This window comes from Schistocerca cancellata, chromosome 2, assembly GCF_023864275.1.
Source record: "Schistocerca cancellata isolate TAMUIC-IGC-003103 chromosome 2, iqSchCanc2.1, whole genome shotgun sequence".
NCBI lineage: Eukaryota > Metazoa > Arthropoda > Insecta > Orthoptera > Acrididae > Schistocerca > Schistocerca cancellata.
Window position 1 is genome coordinate 328,514,466 of NC_064627.1, and position 25,998 is coordinate 328,540,463.

Here is a 25,998-nt window from a genome sequence, read left to right on the forward strand (position 1 = left end):
GACTCAATTTATCCCTCAACTTTACTGTACATTGATGCGGTATACACATTTATTTATGTTTTTAACCAACTTCGTTTAAACATTAATTTTATACTGTTAGAACTATATTTTTAATAATCTGCGATATCTCCAGCCTCCAAATGCGGAACCTATTAAACCTAGACAAAAACGAATCAAATCTTTTCTGTAGGACATTTAAGGTAGTTTAATTTTTTGCTGGTAAACATTTTCGCTACATGCAGCGGTTTTCGTGTTATTCGAGAAACCTTAAGAAAGTGACGTTTTAACCAAGGCCCACCTCAGTGCTCACACCCCAACGATCAGAATCTTTAATGTGCTGTTCATGACACTCCCTCCTAGCACTGTGCAAAAATTTGCGACTACATTATGTTTCTCATAATTTTTCTTCGTTGACTGGACTGTTAGGCATAGAATGGACAGCCACATCTGCACTTCGCAGATCTTTTCTACAAGAAGAAGCGCAGTTACACTTGTAAATTATATCAGGAAGGTCGAATGTCCTGGAGATAATTACGTGTTATGAAACTCAAATTACAGAGCGCTGTCTATATCCCATATCTTAAACATATTTGCGAATCAGCAACTGCATAAACCCGAAGAGGTTGAAAAAATCAGCCAACCAGTTGCAAAAGGAACCTTGACTGGTGACTGTAATGGACATGTGTAAATTACATACAACGCAGATACGAGAATGGAGAGGGTGAAACTCTGGGCCAAAACGTAACCTACTCCTCGAGAATAGGATCAAGTCATCGCAGAGGCCGGCCGGAGTGGCCGAGCAGGTTCTAGGCGCTACAGTCTGGAACCGCGCGACCGCTACGGTCGCAGGTTCGAATCCTGCCTCGGTAATGGATGTGTGTGATGTCCTCAGGTTTGTTAGGTTTAAGTAGTTCTAAGTTCTAGGGGACTGATGACCTCAGAAGTTAAGTCCCATAGTGCTCAGAGTCATTTGAACCATTCATCGCAGAGCGTAACATCAACACCAGATACATGAGCAGTTTAGCTCCATGAGACAATGCGGAGAGGTTTGGGATTTTATTCAGGGTATCTGCGATGGAGAAATTCACGAAATTGCTTCTCCTTTCCTTGCCGGCCAGGGACATGAGGTTAAAATTTCTTCCACAGTCTTAATTAGCAGCAGCTATATTCGAGTTGAGCATCACCGACCAGACGCGCATTACTGACTCTGTAGACGAAGGCGCATTATTATGAATAAATATGATTTAAACGCCTGTCCGTTCAACATGATTTCCTAATTTTAAGTATTTGCGTAAGTTAAGTGTACATCATGCCAGATTTTCCTTTGTCTCTGACATGATGTACACTTACGCCAATACTTTATCCTGTGACTCCTGTTACAATTTCATGTTGACGAGAGCCTCTACCACTGGGTATTTATTCTGAAGTACGCTGAATGTAATCTGGCTGCAATTTAAAGCCACGGCAGCTGATAACTGTACAGTTCCAACCATCGCTAGCATTTCTTAATTCTTTCTGCCGTTGTCAATACATCTATTATCTATTATCCTCCTACACAGAAGACTATGTCTCACCTGTTTTCAAATGTTGTTTTCCGTTTGCGTAATTCTGTAATCAGTGGAGTCGGGTGATTGATACTCCATTTGCAAAACTCCTTATGATTTTCTCAGTTGGTGAGAATAGCTCCAATCCCCGTTACACATAAGAAGAGCAGGCTCCCATGGCAACACTGCATTTAACCTGGAGCAGTAAGTCTCTTTCCTGTACTACGAGTATTATGCATTCCTTACAAGCATTGCGGGCGAAGCAGTTACAGACACAATGAACTAATACCACAGAGAAGAAAGAGCTCCAATTCCCATCTACACTCTTTTTAAAAGAAGAAAGCAATGAAATTCTTCCCCCCAAAAGTTAGTACTGCCCCTCATTATAAATTTTCAAATTCCTTTCTGACGATCTAGATTTAAGGTTTTCTTATTGCTCAAAATAACACAATGTTGTCATGCTATTTCAGACTACCCTCGCCTGCTTAACCACAAAAATAGTTTTCTTATCAAACAATGTGTTTATTTTAATTTTTATACTTTTTTACGAAGCAGTCACTTACGCATTTCAAGGTGCCAAAATCGGTTTATACCTGCCAGTGATCAACAGATGAAAAGAGGAAACAATGTACCGTTGTATAATCTATAGGATATCAAGTAACAACATACGTAATGATAGAAAGTAATTGAATCATACCTAAAACGACAGGCTGCAGGTTGTTTCCATCGCGTTGTGAACAGTACTGAAGGCAATAATACGAGGGCAGTTCAATAAGTAATGCAACACATTTTTTTCTGAAATAGGGGTTGTTTTATTCAGCATTGAAATACACCAGGTTATTCCCCAATCTTTTAGCTACACAACACTATTTTTCAACGTAATCTCCAATCAATGCTACGGCCTTACGCCACCTTGAAATGAGGGCCTGTATGCCTGCACGGTACCATTCCACTGGTCGATGTCGGAGCCAACTCCATTGATTGCCGTTTTGTTTCAGGTTCGAAGTGATGAACCCATGTTTCATCGCCTGTAACAATCTTTGACAAGAAATTGTCACCCTCAGCCACGTGACGAGCAAGCAATTCCGCACAGATGGTTCTCCTTTGCTCTTTATGGTGTTCGGTTACACAACGAGGGACCCAGCGGGAACAAACCTTTGAATATCCCAACTGGTGAACAATTGTGACAGCACTACCAACAGAGATGTCAAGTTGAGCACTGAGTTGTTTGATGGTGATCCGTCGATCATCTCGAACGAGTGTGTTCGCACGCTCCGCCATTGCAGGAGTCACAGCTGTGCACGGCCGGCCCGCACGCGGGAGATCAGACAGTCTTGCTTGACCATGCGGCGATGATGACACACGCTTTGCCCAACGACTCACCGTGCTTTAGTCCACTGCCAGATCACCGTAGACATCCTGCAAGCGCCTATGAATATCTGAGATGCCCTGGTTTTCCGCCAAAAGAAACTCGATCACTGCCCGTTGTTTGCAACGCACATCCGTTACAGACGCCATTTTAACAGCTCCGTACAGCGCTGCCACCTGTCGGAAGTCAATGAAACTATACGAGACGAAGCGGGAATGTTTGAAAATATTCCACAAGAAATTTCCGGTTTTTTCAACCAAAATTGGCCGAGAAAAAAAATGTGTTGCATTAATTATTGAACTGCCCTCGTAGATGGAAGTCAAGGTGTTGTTGGCGGCGTGAGATCCTCTTTCTCTGTTAACACATCGCTATTTTCAGGAAAGAATCATCTATTTCAGCAAATTTTAGAGTTAAGTTCATTAGTCGTTTCTTTTGAAAAGTCATTTGTTAATCTTTAAAAAAGGCAGTTCTTTGTAAAATTCCAAATTTATAATGAGAGGAGGGGGAGCGAGAGACGGTGCTGTGACGGCAGTAGTTCATTCGCACTGAAGATGTGGATGCATCAAACAATGCATCAAATCATTATATAGGAGCACACAATAAGGTATACCTCTGTAATGTGCAAAAGAGTAAAAATAATTAGTTGCATTTATGTTCGCAAGCTGAGATCAAGATGGCGCTGCACTTGGGAAGCGCACCTGTTACGGCACTATTTCCTCGTAACGACGGTCCTCACAGCGGTCGAATGCTACAACTGGACAGGAGGCCAGGCCCTAGCGACATGTGAGATGGTTTAGCTGCAGTCAGACGAGTAGTTCGTCGTCGATGTTGAAATACGCTTCGGTACAAAATTCGCTTCCTTCGTTTAGCACTTAACGACGCCGTTTATGCTTCATACACTGAAGCACCACAGAAACTGGTATACACATGCGTATTCAAATATAGGGATATGTAGACAGGCAGAATTCGGTGCTGAGGCCGGGAAGACAACAAGTGACTGGCGCAGTTGTTAGATCGGTTACTGCTGCTACAATGACAGGTTATCACGATTTAAGTGAGTTTGTACGTCGTGTTATAGTCAGCGCAGGAGCCATGGAACACAGCATCTCCGAGGATTTTCCCGTACGACCATTTCACAAGTGTACAGTGAATATCAGGAATCCGGAAAAAACATCAAACCTCTGACATCGCTGCGGCCGGGAAAAGATCCTGCAAGAACAGGACTTACGACGTCTGAAGAGAATCGTTCAACGTCAAAGAAGTGCTACCCTTCTGCAAATTGCTGCACATTGCAGTGCTGGTGCATCAACAAGTGCCAGCGTGGGAACCATTCAACGAAATATCGTCGATATCCGCTTTAGGAGCAGAAGTCCATTTATGTACCCTTGATGACTGCATACACAAATCTTTACCTCTTCTGGGCCCGTGAACACCGACATTGGTTGATGACTGGAAACATGTTGTCTGGTCGCACGAGTCTCGTTTCAGATTCTGTTGAGCGGGTAGACCTTTACCAGCAAGAGACTGTTCAAGGTGGTGAATGGTCGTGCGGTAGCGTTCTCGCTTCCCGCACCCGGGTTCCCGGGTTCGATTCCCGGCGGGGTCAGGGATTTTCTCTGCCTCGTGATGACTGGGTGTTGTGTGATGTCCTTAGGTTAGTTAGGTTTAAGTTGTTCTAAGTTCTAGGGGACTGATGACCATAGATGTTAAGTCCCATAATGCTCAGAGCCATTTGAACCATTTGAAGGTGGTGAAGGCCCTGTAAAGCTGAGAGGCGTGTGCAGTTGGAGTGATATAGGACCCCTGATACGTCTAGATACGACTCTGTCAGGTGACACGTACCTAAGCATCCTGTCTGATCAGCTGCATCCATTCATGTCCATTGCGCAATCCGGTGGACTTGGGAAATTCCAGCAGGACAGTGCGACACGCCACACGTCCACATTTGCTAGAGAGTAGCTCCAGGAACAAACTTCTGAGCTGGCCACCAGACACCCCAGACGTGAACATTATTGAACATATCCGGGATGCCTAGAAACGTCCTGCTCCTCGTACTCTTACGGATTTATGGACAGTCCTACAGGAGTAAAGTGTCAGTTCCCTCCAGCACTGCTTCAGACATCAGTCGAGTCCATGCCAAGTCGTGTTGCGGCACTTCTGCGTGCTCCCGGGGGCCCTACTCAATATTAGGCAGGTGTATCAGTTTCTTTGGGTCTTCAGTGTATATCATCTCTACTCTGCATCTAAGGTTTTTAACTGTTCTTGAATAGAAGCTATATTATAATTCTCCTTTCTGTCATGTGCACCTAAAGGAGTATCATCATTTGGGTAGGAGTGTTCTTTAAATTGACTGTGTAGTGCTCTGCTACTGTAGCCATACAAGCCGTATAATGAGATGACAAAAGTCATAGGATACCTCCTAATAATGTGTCTGACCTCCTTTTGCCCCGCGTAGTGCAGAATCTCGACTAGGCATGGAAGCCACTGAAAGTCCTCTGAGGAAATACTCAATCACGCTGCTTCTGCAACCGTCCATAATAGCGGAAGTGTCGTCGGTGCAGAATATTGTGCACGAACTGACCTCTGTGTTATATCCTGTAAGCGTTAGATGGGATTCAGGTCGGGTGATCTGGGTGGCCAAACGCTCGAACTGTCCTGAATGTTCTTCAAACCGATCGTGAACGGTTGTGACGGGCTGAGAACGTGCACTGCCATCCAGAAAAATGCCACCTTTGTTTAGCAACATGACGTCCATGAATGGCTGAAAATGGTCTCAAAGTAACAGAACATGCAGAGGACTCAGTCCATTCAATGTAAACACAGCCTGCATCGTTACGGAGCAACAGTTAGCTTGCACAGTGCCTTTTTGAAAGCTTAGATCCATGACTTCGTGGGATCTGCGCCTCACTTGAACCCTACCATCAGCTCTTACCACCTGAAATCGGGACTCATCGGAACAGGTCACAGTTTTCCAGTCGTCTAGGGTAAAATCTAGGATCCAACCGATGTGATCACGAGCGCAGGAGAGACTGCCATAACCCATTAACGTCATAGCCCATTAACGCATAATTCATCTAAATGTCGTAATGGTTACGTTCATCGGACGTCTCACATTGATTTTTGCTGTTTTTTCACGTAGTGTTGCCTGGCTGCTGCCGCTGACAATTCTACGTAAACGCCTGTGCTCTCGGTCATTAAGTGAAGGAGGTCGGCCACCGTGTTTTTCATAGTGAGAGGTATTGCCTTAAATGTGGTATTCTCAGCACACCGAATTCCCTAACGATTTCCGATATCCCATGCGTCTAGCTCCAATTACCATTTCGCGTTCAAAGTCTGTTAATTCCCATCGTATAGCAATAATCAGGTCGTAAAATGTATCACACGAAACACCATAGTACCAATGACAGCTCCCGCCAAGGCATTGCCATTTTATACCTTGCGCATGCGCTACTACCGCCATCTGCATGTGTGCATGTCGCTAACCCATGACTTTTGTGACCTCACAGTACAGTCTGTATAATCTGATACCTAACAATCTATATAATGATGAGAAGGAATGAAATCACACCTGAAGGCACATGCCGCGTTGTCAACAGTACTGAAGGCAACAGGAGATGGAAGTCGAGGTTTGTAGTCCGAGAGAAATACTGTCTTTGCCTATTAGTACATCCCTGTATTAGCGAAAGGATTATCTGTTTCGACCTTTGTTTAGTCAAATTCATGAGATCTTCCTCAAAAAGTTTTGAACAACTTTATAGTTTTCAAAATAAAAATTGTTAAATTGCCTAATTTATAGCAAGCGGGGAGGGAGAGATGGTGGTGTCGCGACAGTAATTCATTGGCATGAGGTGATGTGGGTGCAATAAACAAGGAAATCATTGCACAGGAGTAACAATTAAGTATACTAAAATAATGTGGGAAAAGAGGAAACATAATTAATTACATATATGTTCACTAGTAATAGTGAAAGTGAGGTGCACGCTGAGGTCTAGGTGAGGCTGTACTTGTCATGACGCGCATCTCTAAGACGTTTTTTCCTCCATAAAGCTCGGCTGGAGAGGACGGCTCACACAGCAACTAGCCACCAGGAAGCATCTAGCGGCATGTGAAGTAGGCGGCGTACCGACAACCAGGTAAGAAGTTCGTCATAGATGTTGAAATAGGTTTCGGCACAGAATCCACTCTATTCGTTTAGCGGTTTATGATGTTCCTTGCTGCTTGATACAAATCTCCGTTTTTTCCAAGTCAGAGTGCCTACCTTCCTCCGTCACACGTAAAGTCTTCAACTATTTTAGAATAGAACCTGTGTTATAATTTTCCTTAGCATTATGCGCACCTAAAGTATTTTCATTACTTAAGTAGGGGTGTTCTTTAAATTGTATATCGAATGTTCTGCTGTTGTAATCTACATATTTCATATCACAACTGTGACAGGAAATCTTTCCCAAGGATTGGTACTTCTACTTTTTCACCAGTAATTTATGTCGTGTTTATATTTTAATCTTAATTTACTGTAGGTTATTTTTATATTAGTCTTTCGAAATATATAGTCCTTTTAGTAAGACCTGCTACCTACATATGTAAAGGTAGGGAACGCTACTTTCTTCTGTGTATTCGGAATTATTGCTTTCGGGAATTTGGTGTATAAGTACTCGATTATCTTCAGATCATATTCATTATCATACGCAACCCATCGCAGAATGCTGACGTTCTTCATTATCTCTGGCTGTTCTAAGGGGAGACGAATTCTCTTATGGATACGTAAGTAGTATTAAGTGTATTTATACTGTACGGAATGGCAGAAAGCTGCATTTATAATAACGTCAGCGCACGTTATTTTCAGCAATGTAAGAAAAGTACACTTGCCACTTTTATTGCTGATAGTAAGATCGAGAAAATTCTTCATCGTGTCACACATTCAGTCGTAAAATTAAATTTCTCATGTTCACAAATTTTCTTAGTTGATTCTTTGAACTGTGACTGATCGGTTTTTTAACTGTGCTTCATCTATAGCAGCTTCACGGACGATAGAACACGCCAGCACTACACTTTCTTCGCTTTTGATCCCTTTCTTCTTTATGTTTTCTCCCGCTGTGAAGATTAATTTACTACCTTTACTTACAACTCAACTCAATCGTTTTCTGAGAATCTTAAAGATGCACTGTAATACATTATATTACTTTCATGTGATGTCCGTAACAGGCGATTTTTAATAAAATTATATGATTTGCAAAATAGTTAATTTTAAAATATCAGTCATGTGATCGCAGAAAAATAGGTTGGGCGCGTATGTGCTTATCTATAAACTCCAGGATGTTTGTGCATTTGCTTAGTTCTTCAGAAGATGTCTAATTTACATCAGTCAGCACAATGGCTGTCTACCCTGTAAATTGATGTAAATCACTGCTATCGGACCAATCAGCACAACACATCTTAAGACGGTATTAACAAATTACCTGATATTACCAGACCATCGACTCCTTAGGAACGTGATACATCTGTCGAAGGGACCATAACAGGAAGTTCCTTTTTTTACACTTACAAAATAACAGAGGTGTTATTAAAACTGAATGTGGTGGGTAGGGGGGGGATGATAAAAGACAGGACAGGGAGGAAACTGATGATTCCAGCTGCATCGAGACTTTATGCGGAATCGGAGGCGACGGTGAAAATGTATGCGGGACCGTGGCTCAAACCCAGGAACTCCGGCTTACCAGGCAGTTGCATCAATCACTGCGCCATCCGGTCACAGTGAATGTCACAAACGTACAAACTTTGTCCATCGTGGCGAAGCAGTTATAAGGCCGTGTCGTATCTGTTCTTTCAGACATGTCCAGCACGCACATCCACCCGTCACCGCCGTTTCCGCACGAAGTCCCGACGCAGCTGAAATCATCAGTTCATTTCCTGACCTTTCCTTCCCCCTCCACCCCCTCCTCCCCAACCAACACCCATCCACCAGCGATTTACATACTACGTTTCAGAGCTGCGGAATCCGCGTTATATCGGTTCTTTCGGACATGCCCGAAAGAACAGGTACCACTCATTCATAAAATATATGAAATAACAGATGTAACTCATGTCCAGTTGCTAGGACATATACATTTTGAAGATATATTTCATTTACACCAATTATCCCAAACTTCCTTTCCATCTTTTCGTGTATTGCTCTCACATTCTGATTACTTGTAATTAATATCCACTTACTATGCCAGTGCCAATAGTATAAGCAATAGTCAAACGGTAGGAAACTAATGAATTTATGACATAACTGTATTTACAGTACTATTTTGTAAGTAATAGTATCACTCCGCACCGAGTGACAGTGCATTAATCGAGAGCTTTCATAGAAGTTACAACTATGAATATATCGACAGTGAAAATTATTAAATATCTACTTTCTTCTCTTCAGTCTCAAACTTATTTTGTTTTACGTATAAAATTTTTTTCGATTTTATTAATGTGTATATTGTATAATTTTTCGATTTTATTAATGTGTGTATTGTAAAATTTAGGTGTTAATAAGTATCTAGGATAAGGTAATTAAGTTATTTATTATATGAAATATTTATCACAAAATTTTATGAAAATAGTAGTTCATATATTTATTTCTGTTGAGCTTTCTTCTTTTCTTCTTCGGCTGTTTTTCTTACTGTCTCAAAGAACTGTTCTATATGCTCTCTGTACATTGGAGAAGACTCTTCAAGACGAGAAATCCACTGGGTGATGTTAGGGTGCTTAGCAGCATCAATAGCAAATTCTGGATTGTACTGAAACATAACACAAATTGATTTTTGACCAACACATGTTAATTTCATACACTGACTACCATAATATTCAAATAAGATTTTAATTAAGCGATTTATTCACAAACGAAAGACAAAAATATAAGTTGTAATTGATATTGGTATTAAAGAACAAGTGGTAGCTTATTGTACTGAAGAGGTAAATTATCAGTGTACTGGAGGTTTTATGACCTACTACAACTATAATTACTGCGAAAGTTACTTCAAACTTACTTAATTTTTATAGAATGTTTAACATTCATCCACATTTCTTGTCCTCTGATGAAGCTGTGGCTTAGTTATAACTTCATTCAGGAAGTAAGATACAAGCAACACGAGGAAAGGCTGTAAATTATTACACAGCTCAGAAAAGTTCATTGAGAGATGGCATGAATTGGAATCTTTGTGGTTTGTGGGATTTAATCAAAAACGCTAAATGATTTGACACATATCTGAAGGAAGTAACCATTCTTATAGAAACAGAAAACAATTGATGTTATAATTTATTCTATTGTCTATGTATTGAAGAAAAATTATTTTTTTTAAAAAACTTTCTGTGAACCAGCTTAACAAAGTAACTGGTGTTTCTCTGCTGTAAGTGACATTACTATTTTTGTAGCAGAAATATAATGATTGCTTAAACGTTGATAGTCTGCCGTTTAGGTTCCTTGACCATCTTAAATATTATGGATGCTCTTCGGGATAATACGGAGTTTTTACCCACAATCTTTCGTTGCACATGCACCGTAAGATATAAATATTAGCAACATCTGGAAGAAAGCTGTAGATGTCCAGAAAATCACAGGTGTTGCTTGCCAACGAGCGCAAATCCCATCCGCTATTGCAACACAAGCATTTCAACCGTAACACTTAAAGTCCGCAGGCGTCACTGCTGTTACAATGCCGTTTTCACTATGGTTAGTGCACTCAGTTCATCACGGTAATTTTATTCAAAATTCGCAAAAAATCACTATGATCTCTTGTTAGTAACACGCTATTAGTAACTTTACCCACTTTTAATAAGAAATAATGAAGGGCTTTCAATAAGTAATGCAATGATTTGTTCTCGAACGAAGCCGAATATTCGAGCATCAACCCCTATAGATTGCAGAAGTTCGGATAGGTGAGAGTGGTATACGTAGCCTTCAAAATGATGTCTGTAGAGGAGGTGCATTCCAAGCAGAGAGCTGTCATTGACTTTCTTTTGGCAGAAAACCAGAGCATCGCAGATATCCAATGGCGCTTGCAGAATGTTTACGGATACCTAGCAGTGAACAAAAGCACGGTGAATCGTTGGACGTTGCCTCTGTCATCAACACAACAAGGTCGCACATACCTGACCGATCTGCTGAGTGCCGACTGGCCACACACAGCTGTGACTCCTGCTATTCTGGAATTTGCGGACACTCTCATTCGAGGTGATCGAGGGATCACAAACATCTCACTGCAAAGCTGGACGTCTTTGATGGTAGTGCCTGGTGAGTTCCTTGCTGGCTAACAGAAGACCATAAAGAGCAACGACGGATCATCTATGCGGAATTAATTGCGCCTTTCGGGGATGTTCATGACAATTTTTTTGTCGAACATCGTCACTAGTGATGAAGCATGTGTTCAGCACACCGAACCGGAAACAAAACGCAATCCATAGAGTGGCGGCACACCATCTGTCCTCCAAAGAAAAAGTTCAAAGCCGCATTCTCAGCAGGTGAAGTCATGAAGGTTTTCTTGGACTCTGAAGGGGTTATTCTGTTTTTAATGTTCTCCTTCATGGTGCAACCATCAACTCTGAGGTGTACTGTGCCACCCTCAAGAAACTGATGAAAGGAGTTAAGCGTGTTCGTTGCCACAAAAATTCAAAAGAACTTCACTTTCTCGATGGCAATACAAGGCTTCTCACAGGTCTTCGCACCCTAGAATAGTTCTCAAAACTTCATGTGACTGTTCTTCCTCATCAGCCCTATAGCCCAGATCTCGCACCTTTCGACTTCCATCTGTTAGGCCCAATGACGGATGCATTCTGCAGAAAGAAGTGCGTCGATAATGGTGAGGTTGTTGATGCACCAGGACTTCTTCTCACACATCGACCAGAAGAGGGTACTATGCCGCCGTACGGTACCTCCCAGTATAGTGCCGTGAGTCTGTCTCCTTGAACGGAGAGGAAGTTGAAAATAGGGTTTTGTAGCGAGATGACTGGGAAATAATACGGTGTATCGAAATACTGAGTAAACCCAACCTGTTTTCAGAAAAAAATGTGTTGCATTACTTATTCAACCCCCCTCGTACTTAAATAGCTTCGCATTTCTCTTCATCCATATCACTAATTGATATGATTACGTTCATCGTGTATGTCCCTGTTTTATTTTCAGTCTAATTAATCTTATGTTTCATATTTGTCAGTGTTCCACGTGTCCAACAAAAAGTTCTCTCTAATCATTAACTAAGACCACACATAAAATCAATGAATCACCGCTCATTGACAACAATGCGTTGCCCGACGACTCTCTGCTAGATCACTAAAGGAATTTGGTCTCAGTAGATATAAATATTACACGGAAAAACCAATGTTATCCTGAACAGAAGTCGTGCTTCACCATAGTGATATTCCGCTTCGCTAACCCAAAGCAGCTCTGTCTAAAAGTCACGCTGTGTCGACGTTCCGTTAAGAAGACTAATTCGCTCTGTGCACTGTCCAGATTCTAGACAGTGCTTGTTTGTTTTTTATTTTTTAGTTCTTTTTGTGACACAGACTTACAGTTAGTTTAAAAACTGGGGCTTTCTAATTCCATGTTTTGCATGTGAATAACAATAGCTGTTCAGCAACAAAGCTGCATTCTTCTTCAGCAAGTTAACAGAATGCCTATCGGTGTACAGAACTGGAGCGGAAAGGGTCGCTTCGCCACGGTAAAGGCATTTATAAAATTCGGAAATAAACTGCTTAAGGAATGGTAACGCACTTTTAAATCAGCCATTTAGAAGCGCACAGTATGTAAGCAGTAGTGTTAAAATGACTAGCGGTCGCTTTGCACTGATGGTCTCTCACATGCTATACAAATGAAAACTAAAAGAACTATCGATGTCTTTTTAATGTTAGTAATTCATGAAAAACTTAGGACAAAAAATAATTATAATCCACAACCAATTTCAGATGAGATTTAAAGGCCACCTCTGCTGCTGCTGTGAAGTTTAATCTATGAGGTAAGTATAGTAGTACGTAATAACTGGGAATGAAGACCTATTGTCAAACAGGACTCTGGTTATAGTTTCCCTTTGACTGGCATAATCAGTAGCGAACTTGTTATCGAACTTGTCTCGGAAAAGTGGAACACTACACTCCATGTGAAGCAATAAGATGCACGCCGGACGGAGTCAATGCGTCTGGATGTGTATACTCGATAATCCTTACGGTATAACGCCTCAGACAACGTGGTCATCGGTACTATGAATGATTCGGACACAAAATTAATTGTTTGGGAGAAGAATGATAAAACGTTGGCGCAATTGCGTAAAAATAATGGGTTCCATGCTGTTTACTATTTGCACTTTGAAACTTCATGGCCGATTAAAACTGTGTTGCGGACCGAGACTCGAACACGAGACCTCGCATGAGAGCTTCTGTGAAGTTTGGAAGGTAGGAGACCAGGTCATGGCGGAAGAAAAGCTGTGAGGAGGGGTCGTGAGTCGTGTTTGGGTAGCTCAGATGACGCCGGCACGGTAACTCAGCGTGTTGGATCAGAGGGTTAGCCGCCAACAAACAACTGAGTTAATGGAAGAACGATGGCTTTGAACAAGCATCATGGGGCGTCCGCCCCGAACAGATACAACCACCACTAACGAAAAAAGTGAGATTAAAGAAAAATAAGATGGTAGAGAACTTGGCCGCTAAAAGCAATTGGTCCCCAGTTCAAGTCTCGGGCTGGCATACAATTTTAATCTGCCAGATAGTTTCATTTCAGCACACACTCCACTGCATAGTAAAAATTTCACTCTGGTTATATGCACTTTAGTTTACATAAGACTTCGGACATGAAGGACATAGCCAATTTCGTAGGACGACTACATAAGATCACGAAGTATATCAGAAAGCTACTATTTGAACGAAGCAGAATCAAGAAGTGTAATACACAGTTTTTAAACAAACAGGTACATATCAGAAACAGTATAATCTTGTAATAGTATTAACATTTAGCAATTAATAGATAGAGGCTGATGGCAATGCACTATAGGCTTTTCCATAAATATTTATTTTTGAATTGAAGGCTCTCCACAAGAACAGCAACTAGGTATCCTGCACGTCACAATCTACTAGCTTTAGGTGAAACAACAGACACTGGCGCTAATGGAATCAGTACCCATTCCTGTAGAGTAGTCTTCTGTTGTTGTTGTTGTGGTCTTCAGTCCTGAGACTGGTTTCATGCAGCTCTCCATGTTAATCTATACTGTGCAAGCTCCTTAGTGCCTAAATTAAAATAGCTATTACAGATTGAGGTTGGTAGGATAGCATTTGCAGATATACACAGCTCCTTGTTAAAGGTTGTCTTTTCATTGGCATTTTAGATAAAGAAATTTAATTATTCCATCACTGTTGCTAGACTTGGTCAGGCCGTCATCATAAATCAACTAATCGTATAATTATCACTGTTAGTGTCCCAGAGCATTTTCAGTACTGACGACTTAAAAAAAAAATATTTCTCTAAAGGAGAACTTTGCTAGTGACAGTGGTATGTCAACTTAATATTAACAACGACACATTATTAGAAAAATTCTCAGGGACCAGAAAGACATTTAATAAAAAAAATATTAGAGCCTTTTGTACAGCCTGCCTTTTCCTCCTATGCTGAAGTCTTCATGTTTAGGCAATTATCAGTCTGTGTTATCGGGCTCCTCTGCTTCCGCTAGCGAGCTAGTGATAATGGTAAACGAGGGCACAGCTGGCTTCCTCGGCCGGCCGCTATCGCGTTTTCACTGCCAGAGAGCGAGAAAGTGCTGTGCGGGGGACACGTCCCACATGTTTTTGCCGTCTCAGGGGTGGGAGAATTTTTGACGATTAGTGAAATATTCAGCAGTCGCTCCGACTGGCCCTGGGATTGCCCTGTTGCTTTCGTCGGTTGACGGGCAGCGCTACGTTCGTCGGTTCACACGTACAAACGTCCCTCGACCAGTCACAGCTCCAACGAGATACGCACACGAGTCGAATAGGTCTTCATGTCTGTCTCCACCACACGACAGAGGCATTCACGCGTAAGCTTCGCTTCGGAGCACACAAACGTCACCTGCGAATTAGTCATACGACGTGCATTCAAGTTCTAAGGCCTCCGATTTTTTTTCTAATTAACTACTCACCAGAAATCGATGAAACTGGCGTTACTTCTCGACGTAATCGCCCTGCAGACGTACACATTTTTCACAACGCTGGCGCCATGATTCCATGGCAGCGGCGAAGGCTTCTTTAGGAGTCTGTTTTGACCACTGGAAAATCGCTGAGGCAATAGCAGCACGGCTGGTGAATGTGCGGCCACGGAGAGTGTCTTTCATTGTTGGAAAAAGCCAAAAGTCACTAGGAGCCAGGTCAGGTGAGTAGGGAGCATGAGGAATCACTTCAAAGTTGTTATCACGAAGAAACTGTTGCGTAACGTTAGCTCGATGTGCGGGTGCGTTGTCTTGGTGAAACAGCACACGCGCAGCCCTTCCCGGACGTTTTTGTTGCAGTGCAGGAAGGAATTTGTTCTTCAAAACATTTTCGTAGGATGCACCTGTTACCGTAGTGTCCTTTGGAACGCAATGGGTAAGGATTACGCCCTCGCTGTCCCAGAACATGGACACCATCATTTTTTCAGCACTGGCGGTTACCCGAAATTTTTTTGGTGGTGGTGAATCTGTGTGCTTCCATTGAGCTGACTGGCGCTTTGTTTCTGGATTGAAAAATGGCATCCACGTCTCATCCATTGTCACAACCGACGAAAAGAAAGTCCCATTCATACTGTCGTTGCGCGTCAACATTGCTTGGCAACATGCCACACGGGCAGCCATGTGGTCGTCCGTCAGCATTCGTGGCACCCACCTGGATGACACTTTTCGCATTTTCAGGTCGTCATGCAGGACTGTGTGCACAGAACCCACAGAAATGCCGACTCTGGAGGCGATCTGTTCAACAGTCATTCGGCGATCCCCCAAAACAATTCTCTCCACTTTCTCAATCATGTCGTCAAACCGGCTTGTGTGAGCCCGGGGTTGTTTCGGTTTGTTGTCACAGGATGTTCTTTCTGCCTTCATTAAACTGTCGCACCCATGAGCGCACTTTCGACACATCCATAACTTCATCACCACATGTCTCCTTCAACTGTCGATGAATTTCAATTGGTTTCACACCACGCAAATTCAGAAAACGAATGATTGCACGCTGTTCAAGTAAGGAAAACGTCGCCATTTTAAGTATTTAAAACAGTTCTTATTCTCGCCGCTGGCGGTAAAATTCCATCTATCGTACGGTGCTGCTATCTCTGTGACGTATTGACAATGAACGCGGCCTCATTTTAAAACAATGCGCATGTTTCTACCTCTTTCCAGTCCGGAGAAAAAAATCGGAGGCCTTAGAACTTGAATGCACCTCGTACAGTAAGCACGGCGGCACAGTATTCGTTTGAAGGAATACGAGATATGGTTTTCGTTTATGGACTAGCCAACGATAATGCGCATGAAGCTCGACGATTGTATGAGGAACGGTATCCAGCAAGACGCTATCAACACCCGTAAGCGCTTACAGCAATTCACCGGTGACCTGGAGAAACAGGATCATTACCGGGATATCATGGTGATACTCGAAGACCTCGAACACGAGGGGATGCTGCATTTGAAGAGACTGTTCTCGAGTGCTTGGAGGTAGCACCTACGACAAGTACTCCAGCACTTGGGCACGACATGGGGGTGACTCATCGGTTAGTCTGGAAGGTTTTGAGGGATGACGGCCACCATGCATTTAGTTTCCACCCTGTCCAAGACCTAAATCCTGTGGCAGACTATGAACATAGGCTAGGGTTTTCCGGTGGTTTCTGCGACGTGTTGCACGAGCTCCGTTGCGTTCTTTACCGACGAGTGCGCCTTACAATGAGATGGCATTTACAACACTCGAAACATTCATTAGTAGGCAAGGACAAATCCTCACGTAACGTACGTCCTCGGACACCAAGAACGATTTGGGCAGGCATTGTGGGTGACCATCCGATTGGACTGGTCCGTCTGCCTCCTCGACTTACCAGGGCAAATTACCTTCACTTTTTGCAAGGAACTCTACCCGTCCTGCTGGAAGACGTTCCCCTGGACACATGGCTACGCATAGGGTTGCAGCGTGATTGGGCGCCCGCACCTAACAGTCGTGCTCTGCGCGGATATTTAAATAAACTCTTCGACGGGCCGGTAATTGACAGAAGTGCTCGTAGGACATGGCCCCCGCGATCAACAGACCTCACGGCAGCGGACTTTTTCCTGTGGTGGGAATTCTTCAAGGTTCTAGTTCACCCACCCGGCTGCGAACCACCGAGAAACGAAAAGAAATTAATGGATCGCATTCAGCATACCGCCAATCACATTAGATCTTTCAAAGAGTTCAGCAAAGCACCGTTAGACGTTACCAAGATTGTGTTGCGTCCGAGGGTCGCCAGTTCGAGCACCTGCTTTAAATAAACAATGTCCTAGCTACAAAAAGGGCCATTTTCTGGGCTGACACAATTTGTAAAATACTTTCTGTACACGAACTAACAGCTGTTGACAGGTTTGTTCTACGTCGAATCATCAATGCGATGGATGTGTCAGGTGCCTGGTTGATTCGCGCTCAGGTCTCCAGAGTGGAAGGCTGGCGCGCTACCACCGAGAGTGCAAGCCGGCACGGTAGCTCAGCGTGTTCGGTCAGAGGGTTAGCAGCCTTCTGTAATAAAAAAACTGAGCTAATCGATCACCAACTAACTTAAACGGATGTCATACGACGTCCGCCACGAGCAGATGCAACGAACAAAATGAGATTAAATAAAAAGGGGGGGGGGGGGGGGGGCGCCTTGGCTACAAAACTCACCGGCAGGCAGAGCATTCGCAGTCATGCGTTGCCCAAAGCATTCGGCAACAGGCAATCCCCGGCCAATTGGAGCTTGTGGCGTCATGTTTCCGCAGTTTAAAAATGGTGCTTTGTAGACCTACACAACATTAGTAATTTTGGTTCCTACTGACCTCAGCTATCCAGGGTTAAAATTTAGTGAAACAACTTTTCCCCGCCCTGTATATCTGTCAATCTTTCTGCCTATCCCTCCCGACCTAGCTGTCGTCTATAATGTGGTTGTCCCAGGCAAAATGAGGCCTGTCGGCTGTAGCCGCGGGTCCAGCTTCTGGCGGGGGTGGCGACTGGCATCAGTGGGCCGTCCCAGCAGTAACTCCTGACCACCACAAAGCGCGGTGCTGTCGCAAAATTCGCAAGGACTGCAGAGAAAATTACTTTTTTTTTTGTCATCAGTCTACTGACTGGTTTGATGCGGCCCGCCATGAACTCCTTTCCTGTGCTAACCTCTTCATCTCAGAGTAGCACTTGCAACCTACGTCCTCAATTATTTGCTTGACGTATTCCAATCTGTCTTCCTCTACAGTTTTTGCCCTCTACAGCTCCCTCTAGTAACATGGAAGTCATTCCCTCATGTCTTAGCAGATGTCCTATCATCCTGTCCCTTCTCCTAATCAGTGTTTTCCACATATTCCTTTACTCTCCGATTCTGCGTAGAACCTCCTCATTCCTTACCTTATCAGTCCACCTAATTTTCAGCATTCGTCTATAGCACCACATCTCAAATGCTTCAATTCTCTTCTGTTCCGGCTTTCCAACACTCCACGTTTCACTACCATACAATGCTGTACTCCAGACGTACATCCTTAGAAATTTCTTCCTCAAATTAAGGCCGGTATTTGATATTAGTAGACTTCTCTTGGCCAGAAATGCCTTTTTTGGCATAGCGAGTCTGCTTTTGATGTCCTCCTTGCTCCGTCCGTCATTGGTTATTTTACTGCCTAGGTAGCAGAATTCCTTAACTTCATCTACTTCGTGACCATCAATCCTGATGTTAAGTTTATCGCTGTTCTCATTTCTACTACTTCTCATTACCTTCGTCTTTCTCCGATTTACTCTCAAACCATACTGTGTACTCATTAGACTGTTCATTCCGTTCGGCAGATCATTTAATTCTTCTTCACATTCACTCAGGATAGCAATGTCATCAGCGAATCGTATCATTGATATCCTTTCACCTTTCTTTTATTTCCATCATTGCTTCCTCGATGTACAGATTGAAGAGTAGGGGCGAAAGGCTACAGCCTTGTCTTACACCCTTCTTAATACGAGCACTTCGTTCTTGATCGTCCACTCTTATTATTCCCTCTTGGTTGTTGTACATGTTGTATATGACCCGTCTCTCCCTGTAGCTTACCCCTACTTTTTTCAGAATCTCGAACAGCTTGTACCATTTGATATTGTCGAACGCTTTTTCCAGGTCGACAAATCCTATGAAAGTGTCTTGATTTTTCTTTAGCCTTGCTTCCATTATCAGCCGTAACGTCAGAATTGCCTCTCTCGTCCCTTTACTTTTCCTAAAGCCAAACTGATCGTCACCTAGTGCATTCTCAATTTTCTTTTCCATTCTTCTGTATATTATTCTTGTAAGCAGCTTCGATGCATGAACTGTTAAGCTGATTGTGCGATAATTCTCGCACTTGTCAGCGCTTGCCGTCTTCGGAATTGTGTGGATGATGCTTTTCCGAAAGTCAGATGGTATATCGCCAGACTCGTATATTCTACACACCAACGTGAATAGTCGTTTTGTTGCCACTTCCCCCAATGATTTTAGAAATTCTGATGGAATGTTATCTATCCCTTCTGCCTTATTTGACCGTAAGTCCTCAGAAGCTCTTTTAAATTCCGATTCTAATATGGATCCCCTATCTCTTCTAAATCGACTCCTGTTTCTTCTTCTATCACATCAGACAAATCGTCACCCTCATAGAGACTTTCAATGTATTTTTTCCACCTATCTGCTCTCTCCTCTGCATTTAACAGTGGAATTCCCGTTGCACTCTTAATGTTACCACCGCTGCTTTTAATGTCACCAAAGGTTGTTTTGACTTTCCTGTATGCTGAGTCTGTCCTTCCGACAATCATATCTTTTTTCGATGTCTTCACATTTTTCCTGCAGCCATTTCGTCTATTTATTTCACTCCTCAGCGACTTGTACTTCTGTATTCCTGATTTTCCCGGAACATGTTTGTACTTCCTCCTTTCATCAATCAACTGAAGTATTTCTTCTGTTACCCATAGTTTCTTCGCAGCTACCTTCTTTGTACCTATGTTTTCCTTCCCAACTTCTGTGATGGCCCTTTTTAGTGATGTCCATTCCTCTTCAACCGTACTGCCTACTGCGCTATTCCTTATTGCTGTATCTATAGCGTTAGAGAACTTCAAACGTATCTCGTCATTCCTTAGTACTTCCGTATCCCACTTCTTTGCGTATTGATTCTTCCTGACTAATGTCTTGAACTTCAACCTACTCTTCATCACTACTATATTGTGATCTGAGTCTATATCTGCTCCTGGGTACGCCTTACAATCCAGTATCTGATTTCGGAATCTCTGTCTGACCATGATGTAATCTAATTGAAATCTTCCCGTATCTCCCGGCCTTTTCCAAGTATACCTCCTCCTCTTGTGATTCTTGAACAGGGTATTCGCTATTACCAGCTGAAACTTGTTACAGAACTCAATTAGTCTTTCTCCTCCTTCATTCCTTGTCCCAAGCCCATATTCTCGTGTAACGTTCTTCTACTCCTTCCCCTACAACTGCATTCCAGTCGCCCATGACTATTAGATTTTCGTCCCCCTTTACATTCTGCATTACCCTTTCAATATCCTCATACACTTTTTCTATCTGTTCATCTTCAGCTTGCGACGTCGGCATGTATACCTAAACTATCGTTGTCGGTGTTGGTCTGCTGTCGATTCTGATTAGAACAAACCGGTCACTGAACTGTTCACAGTAACACACCCTCTGCCCTATCTTCCTATTCTAACGAATCCTACACCTGTTATACCATTTTCTGCTGCTGTTGATATTACCCGATACTCATCTGACCAGAAATCCTTGTCTTCCTTCCACTTCACTTCACTGACCCCTACTATATGTAGATTGAGCCTTTGCATTTCCCTTTTCAGATTTTCTAGTTTCCCTACCACGTTCAAGCTTCTGACATTCCACGCCCCGACTCGTAGAATGTTATCCTTTCGTTGATTATTCAATCTTTTTCTCATGGTAACCTCCCCCTTGGCAGTCCCCTCCCGGAGATCCGAATGGGGGACTATTCCGGAATCTTTTGCCAATGGAGAGATCATCATGACACTTCTTCAACTACAGGCCACATGTCCTGTGGATACACGTTACGTGTCTTTAATGCAGTGGTTTTAATTGCCTTCTGCATCCTCATGTCGTTGATCATTGCTGATTCTTCCGCCTTTAGGGGCAATTTCCCACCCCTAGGACAAGAGAGTGCCCTGAACCTCTATCCGCTCCTCCGCCCTCTTTGACAAGGGCGTTGGCAGAATGAGGCTGGCTTCTTATGCCGTAAGTCTTCGGCCGCCAATGCTGATTATTTATCAAAATTTAGGCAGCGGCGGGGATCGAACCCGGGACCGAAGACGTTTTGATTATGAATCGAAGATGCTACCCCTAGACCACGGGTACAGCGAAAATTACACGTAGGACTCATCTTCGTAGTTTTCTTAGTTTGTTTTCTTAAATAAAGTGCATGTCTATCCTCTTCCCGTCCTCTGTTGGTAAGGGTATTTGCTTACAGTGTTAACGACGTGTTGTGTGTGGGAACGTCACAGCTGCCATTTGTCACCACTGTGTGAAGCCAGCTGTAATCTTAGAGTGCCAGATTCCTCCAAGACAATCTGATCCATTAATAATGCAAGGATCAGTCCCTGGTAAACTCCATACATAGCACGGTATTATTTATTGCAGTGTGCAAATTGTTTAACAAGGGATATTGATGTATATGTTTAAAAAAACACTGTGCTAATTGTTTAATGTGGGATATCAATCTGCTTGTTAAAGTATCATACTGTAGTAATCGTTAAACAATGAAAGTCCTGTACTTACATGCATCTTTGGCTGACTATCTTGAAATGTGTGGCAGAATCAGTCAAAAAAAGTAACAAAATTGTTAATAGGAATGTGAAGTGGTCATACATTGGAGTGCTTACAGAAAATGCCATAACGTCATTAAATATAGTAATACTGCCAATAGGACACTGTACCAATTTGAAATTCTTGCTATTTTTTAGTCACACGCTGTGAAGTGTCTTCCGTCATAAATAATGTAAGATTTCCCACATTTTTTCTGTCACACAGTCTGCGTAGAGGAATAGATTTACCACAAGATTTACCACATTTTTTCTGTCGCACAGTTTGCGTAGAGGAATGGGTAGAGAGAGATGGATGGACTAATACTTACGCTTGAATGTGACAGTCATGCTATTATTTTATTCTGCGCGAGATTCAGTGATGTTCTCAATATGGCACACAGTCCCTGAATGACGGAACTCACACAACTGGAATACTAATGAAAGGAGGGGAGGGGGACTGGTTTTAAGTCATCCTGTTATCCTTGTGAGAGAAAGGGTAGGGGAAGAGGATGACGATGATATTGATTTCCTAGAAATTTTTATGTCACACAGTTGCCAAATAGGCGCGGGTAGGCGTCGTACTTAGTGACCCTGAATATACCACATGGAATTACTTGCCCGAGGGGTATGGGTGGTGACCCGTCGTGCGAGGCCTGTCTGCACCAGTACCGGCCCGACAGTCTACTTATGTTGAATTTCTACTGGACGTACCAGTTTACAGGGACGTATTACACAGTATTTCATCTCTTCGGAAGCCATCGGGATTTTCTTGTAGAACTCTTACTTTTCTTCATACATAAAACCCAAGAAGTGATAAATATGATAAATCTGCATGTCATTTTGTGTCTCCCAAAAGAACGATCTCATCCAAATGTTCTGTTAAGGAGGTCTTTCAATATCTCTCTGACATGGACGGCACAATCGTTATGCCGGCCGGAGTGGCCGAGCTGTTAAAGGCGCTACAGTCTGGAACCGCACGACCGCTACGGTCGCAGGTTCGAATACTGCCTCGGGCATGGATGTGGGTGATGTCCTTAGGTTAGTTAGGTTTAAGTAGTTCTAAGTTCTAGGGGACTTATGACCACAGCAGTTGAGTCCCATAGTGCTCAGAGCCATTTGAACCATTTGGCACAATCGTTGTATTGGTACCGCACACGTTTCTTTATGTACAATGAGATGCTTGTGGAAGCATGTTTGTTTGGATCTGTAGATATTTGTGTGTGATTAAAATGGGGTAATAACACAGAGACCTATAATGCGGTTCTTGAAAAGGCACACTGGCTGAGAGAAATCGACAACAACTATCTTTTCATATCAGCGGGTGATGCCACAAGTTGACACGAAAAAGTAATTGTTGTCGACTTCTCTCAGCCAGTGTATAGTTTCAACAGAACAGTACGTTATACACTGATATGACAATAGTCATGGGATAGCGATAAGCGCACATACAGCTGGCGGCCGTACCGCATACGCTTGATATAAAACGGGAGTACACTAGCGGAGCTGTCAACTGTATTCAGGTACATCATGGGGTGCTAATCCATGCATTGTGCACTCAAGCGCGCTTGCTCTCTGTTATTCCACTGCTGAATATGCATGTTCGGTATGGTACAAGTCCAGTCATGCCAGGAACGTAGATGTGGCTCTAAATGAGTCTTGCCAAATTATCACGGGTTGCTTAAGACCTACTCGTGTGGACAAACTCTATTTTCTCGCTGGCATAGCCCATCCGGAGATGAGACGTGAGGTGGCAAAGTGGAAGCCCATCCACTATATGGTCGACAGCCCGCACATCCTAGGCTGAAATCGAGAAAGAGCTTCTCGACAACTACTGAGGCTCTCATCGAGAATGCACTTGCCGCAAGGATCTCGCGATGGCGGGAGAAATGTCGGTATTTGGGAGAATGGATAGCTCCAAAGAAAGAACTTTCCCCTGGACATTCGGAGAATCGGTCAATGTGGAGGTCTCTCAATAGATTACGATCAAACACAACAAGATGCAAGACCAATCTGCGGACTTGGTGTTTCTCTGTGGACTCGGGTCTTTGCCAGTGTGGCGTTGAGCAGACTAACAGCCACTTCCTTCAGTGTTCCTCATTAAAATGGGTTAATAAAACAGAAGGCTATGATGGGGTTCTTGATAAGGCACACTGACTGGCAGAAATCAACAACAACTATCTTTTCACCTGCACAATTTATGAAAACTACACCAAATGCACTTGCAGTGTCCAATTTTGGCGTTCTTTTGTGTAAAATTATGTCAACACTTTTTTATCTGTAATTTTGAGACGATAAATAAATAAACAATATGGTGATTCATGTGAAAAGGTTTCAGAAATGATTATGTCCGCACGATGGTAATAAAAGACTTCGAACGTGGAATGATAGTTGAAGGTATACGCATGGAACATTCCATTTCGGATGTCCGAAGGGAATTCAGTATTCCGAGATGCACAGAGTAAAGTGTGCGCCGAGAATACCAAATTTCTGGCATTACCTCTCACCACAGACAACGAATCGGCCGACGGCCTTCAGTTCATGATCGAGAGCAGCGGCACTTTCGTGGAGTTGGCAGTACTAATAGGCAAGTAACATTGTGTGAATCAACCGCATAAATCAATGTGGGACACACAATCAACATATCCGCCAGAACAGTGCGGCGAAATGTGGCGTTAATGGGCTATGGCAACAGACGATTGACGCGAGTGCCTTTGCTAACAGCGCGACGTCGCCTGCAACGCCTCTTCTGGCTTGTGCCCATATTGGTTGGACCGTAGACGGCTGGAAAACCGTGGCCTGGTGAGATGAGCCGCGATTTCATTTAGTGAGAGCTGATAGTAAGATTCGAGCGTGGCGCAGGCTCCTCGAAGTCATGGACCCAAGTTGTCAACAAGGAACTGTGAAAGCTGGTTGTGCCTCCATAATGGTGTTAGCTATGTTTACGTGGAATGGACTTGGTCGTCTGGTCCACTGAACCGACTGGAAATCGTTATATTGGACTACTTGGAGGCCAAACAATGATTTGATTTTTATGGATGACAACACGCCACGTTACCAGGCCGCAGTTGTTCGCGATTGGTTTGGAGAACATTCTGGACACTACGAGCGTATGTGATCTGGCTACCCAGATCACCCGACATGAGTCCAGTCGAACATTTACGGGACATAATCCAGATCAGTTCGTGCGGTAAATCCTGCATTGGCAACAAATCCGCTATTATGGACGACTTTAGCGGCTCTATATTTCTGCAGAGAACTTCCAGCGACTTGTTGAGTCCATACCAAGTCGAGTTTCTGCACTACGCCGTGCAAAAGGAGGTACGACACAATAGTGTGAATTATCCTATGAATTTTGTCACCTCAGTGTGTTGCGAACTTTTTTACCCAAAGTTTGTAAACGAGGCTTCATCTGTGAATAAAATGTTGCATAGAAACGCCGCATCACTTCGGAGTTTTCGTTGATGTCACTTACTGACTTTGAAAGTCACAGCGTTGAAACAGCAGATGGATCGAAATATGAAAGGGATGTGATTCGTTGGAATGTAATACTCCCATTCGCACGTAAACAATAAGATAATGTGTTTCCGCTGCAAAAAATGTAAGATACATTTATCCCACCATTTTTCATTTTCGTGGGCGTATTTTTGTGCCTTTATTCGGCATACCGATTACCTACCGTATGACGCCGACATTGTCGCCCCCGTGCTGCTTCTCCAGTTAGTCGCCGCTTTCTAGCTGACAAGAGAAGAGCTGGGTGTCCTAGAGGAATGGATAGCGATGCGCTGGCGGGAGTTGTGTCTCTGGCCTGAGCAACAACAACTTGGCGATTGACGGCTTTCTGGGTCTAGGCCAAGTAAACAACAACAACGTATCGGATTACTCGGGCGTGCTGCAGTCTTACACTTTCATGGGCGTGCGGAGTTTTTGAGGGCCTTTCTTGTCCTGGTCGTGTATTCAGTCCGTCGCTTAGGACCTGCTGTGGTGGTTTTATAGAGTGGTATTATTCGTCATCGCACAGTTCAACCACAGGATGATTCCGTGATGATGTAGCGGACTTTCAAGGATGACGAAGAATGGTAAATGTATCATTACGAGGAA

At 43.2% G+C, this 25,998-nt stretch overlaps 1 protein-coding gene across 2 annotated transcripts in view; it reads right to left on the bottom strand.

Annotated features, from left to right (window-relative positions):
• Positions 1 to 9,384: 9,384 nt before the first annotated feature.
• Positions 9,385 to 25,998, bottom strand: part of LOC126145420 (glutathione S-transferase 1-like) — a 79,662-nt gene continuing 63,048 nt past the window's right edge. Inside the window, exon 6 of one of the 2 annotated variants that reach the window (XM_049915557.1) lies at positions 9,385 to 9,683. In XM_049915557.1, the coding sequence (XP_049771514.1) occupies positions 9,519 to 9,683 (165 nt within the window). In that variant the 3' untranslated portion in view covers positions 9,385 to 9,518. The remainder of the gene's footprint in view (positions 9,684 to 25,998) is intronic. The other variant, XM_049915556.1, reaches the window with a different exon arrangement.